Here is a 2,426-nt window from a genome sequence, read left to right as displayed (position 1 = left end):
GAGTGGAGTGGCTTTCAACCCTGGCTCGCGGACTTACAATCAGTTCTCAACTGATATGTTGACGTCCCCTATTTCGAGGTCATATCAATCTTTAACATAGGTTTTCACTAGCATTCACTTCAACCAACCAATTATTTTCATTGATTTGGTCCAAACTCGAGAAAGATGACGACCTACAATCGAGTGGATCGATTGACCAAGTCACAGCCCGGATGTCAACCCAATAGAGCAGGTTTAGCGCAGTTTAAAAAGCAGGTTTTACTTTATGTTCCCTCATCTCTCAGAATTACGAAGAAACAAGGTGTGTATCGCAGAATTCTGCGAATGCCTTCAAAAAGCGTGGGTAGCTATTCCGCAAGACCAAATCCGGGACCTTATCCACTCAATGCCGCACCGGCTTAAAGCCTGCAAAAAGGCGAAGCCTTGGTATACTTCGTATTGAAGCCACGGCCTTAAGCTATCTAAAAAAAAATTAGAAATCATGTAAGTAGCTGTATTTTTGTACCTAGAATGCTAACATTTGTTCAGAACGATAATTGTGCCGCTGGTGTGTGGCTGTGGGTCTTTGACAGACACGTTTTGCGTCGAGTAAAGCACGGTGAAGAATTCAACACTACCACTTCCAGCGGTACGCCGGATGGAACGCCAGCCCAGCATAGTAGATGGGCGTTTCACTACCGACGACTTTGTGATGGGTATGTGTTTTTTTACCTACAGCTCCTTTATAAATATCATTGGAGATCAAATGCCGTTTTGTATGGCATTTTAGGGTGTCTAGCTCATTGGTGGTGTGTGTTAGGGCAAGAGGGAACTTAACGACGAGTTGTGATTGCAATCCCCAACTCATGCTTCCTGTATTGGATGCGTCCTCCAGAACGGCTGCTTTTCACCGAGACTCGCTCGACATGTCAGCTCACAGGCCCGCCAGATGTTACACGCACTAGCGACGGTGATAATTAGCAAAGTTGGTCAACGTGGCCTGCCGTTCCCCAGATGTCGTCCATCACAGACGGCGTCGCATTCCCATAGCACTCTGTCACACACGCGATTGTATGGGACAGCTTAGACAGAATGAAAGACTCTTGATTTCCCATATAAAGAGTGGAATAATACGAAACTAAATACTTATTGTGATACTGCTGCCTGTCAGGCAGCAGTATAGCAATGGCTGTTGCCTTGAATGAGCGACTTGACCTTGACATACCCCCCCAGGTTGAACATTTTCAAACTGTGAATTAGAATAAAGGAGCGAGAAAGCGTTCGAATCAGTCGCTATCGAATTCTTCGTGTGTCTCAAGGACACTTCTGATGTCGACAAGTGCGAGTTGTTCGACAAAATGTTTGAACTTCTGGCCTGGTAAGATCTTCGTGAGACCGTCCGCGACCATTTCAGTGGTTGGCGTGTATGAGATTTGGAATTCTCCTTGCTGATAGGCCTGTCTTGCCCAGCAGTTATGAACATCTACGTGCTTGAGCTGTGTCTTCAAGCGTGGGAGATCAGCTTCGATCAATCTAATTGTTTGTTTGTTATCGCATTCGATAAGGAGTGGATGGTCTAGTTGAAGATCAATGTGTTGAAATAGACGTTGTGTGGCAATTGCCTCCTTGGCCGTGTGAGTAAACGCTAGCAGTTCTGCCTCAGTTGATGAGGTCGTGACTGTGGTTTGCTTTCCTGTTTTCCAACTGACAGGTCCTCCGAATAGGATTATGATGTATCCTTGCGATGATGTTCGGGTCTCCGGATCGTCGGCGAATGCAGCGTCTGATGCGATGCGGAGTTCTCGTGGAATGCTGCAGTGGTTGATCTTGATCACTTCCGCGGAGCAACTTGTTCCATTGAATTGAATGGCAAGGAACCGAGTGGGCCAGAGATATTCCATTAGGCGATCCACCAGGTAGACATGCTGGTCTGATGGGTTGAGCAGGAATTCTGCAAGCTTGGATATCGGTTTTGCGATGTCGGCTCGCGTTATGACGGCGACATAGTTGACGGAGCCGACCTTCTGCTGATATCGATGAACAAGGTCTGGTTTTGCCTGGTCCTTTCGACGTTGAAGATCGTTTGTAGGGAACAGATTTCCTTTGAATTGGTCACGCTTAGTGATCCCGTATTGGTTTACAATCTTTTCGATGTATGAGTCCTGGCAGAGCCATAGCTTGCGAGCTGCTCTGTCTCTCAGGACACGAATGCCTAGGAACCACTTGAGTTCCCCTAGGTCCTTCATTTCATATTGGGTCTTCAGTTTGACGATGAATTCGTCTGCGGCGTCTTGGTGTCTTGCACGGTACAGCAGGACGATGTCGTCAACAAAGAAGAAAACTGTGAGCCAGCTGTTTGTGAAGAGGCATGGCTCCTCTTGGCTCTGTTTGAGGCCAAGTTTCGCGAAGGCTGCGGTCAGGTTTTTCTGCCATAGCAGAGGCGACCG

The 2,426-nt window shown here is 47.2% G+C and overlaps 1 protein-coding gene across 1 annotated transcript in view; it reads right to left on the bottom strand.

Annotated features, from left to right (window-relative positions):
• Positions 1–1,265: 1,265 nt before the first annotated feature.
• The window catches only part of MAA_10472 (gag-pol polyprotein), a gene marked incomplete at both ends in the record, with an annotated part of 3,625 nt that continues 2,464 nt past the window's right edge, over positions 1,266–2,426 (bottom strand). The window contains one exon of the mRNA XM_007828470.1: positions 1,266–2,363. Coding sequence (XP_007826661.1) covers positions 1,266–2,363 — 1,098 coding nt within the window. The remainder of the gene's footprint in view (positions 2,364–2,426) is intronic.

This window comes from Metarhizium robertsii, assembly GCF_000187425.2.
Source record: "Metarhizium robertsii ARSEF 23 chromosome Unknown MAA_Scf_44, whole genome shotgun sequence".
In the NCBI taxonomy this organism is placed as follows: Eukaryota; Fungi; Ascomycota; class Sordariomycetes; order Hypocreales; family Clavicipitaceae; genus Metarhizium; species Metarhizium robertsii.
This window is presented reverse-complemented; position numbering and strand designations above follow the sequence as displayed.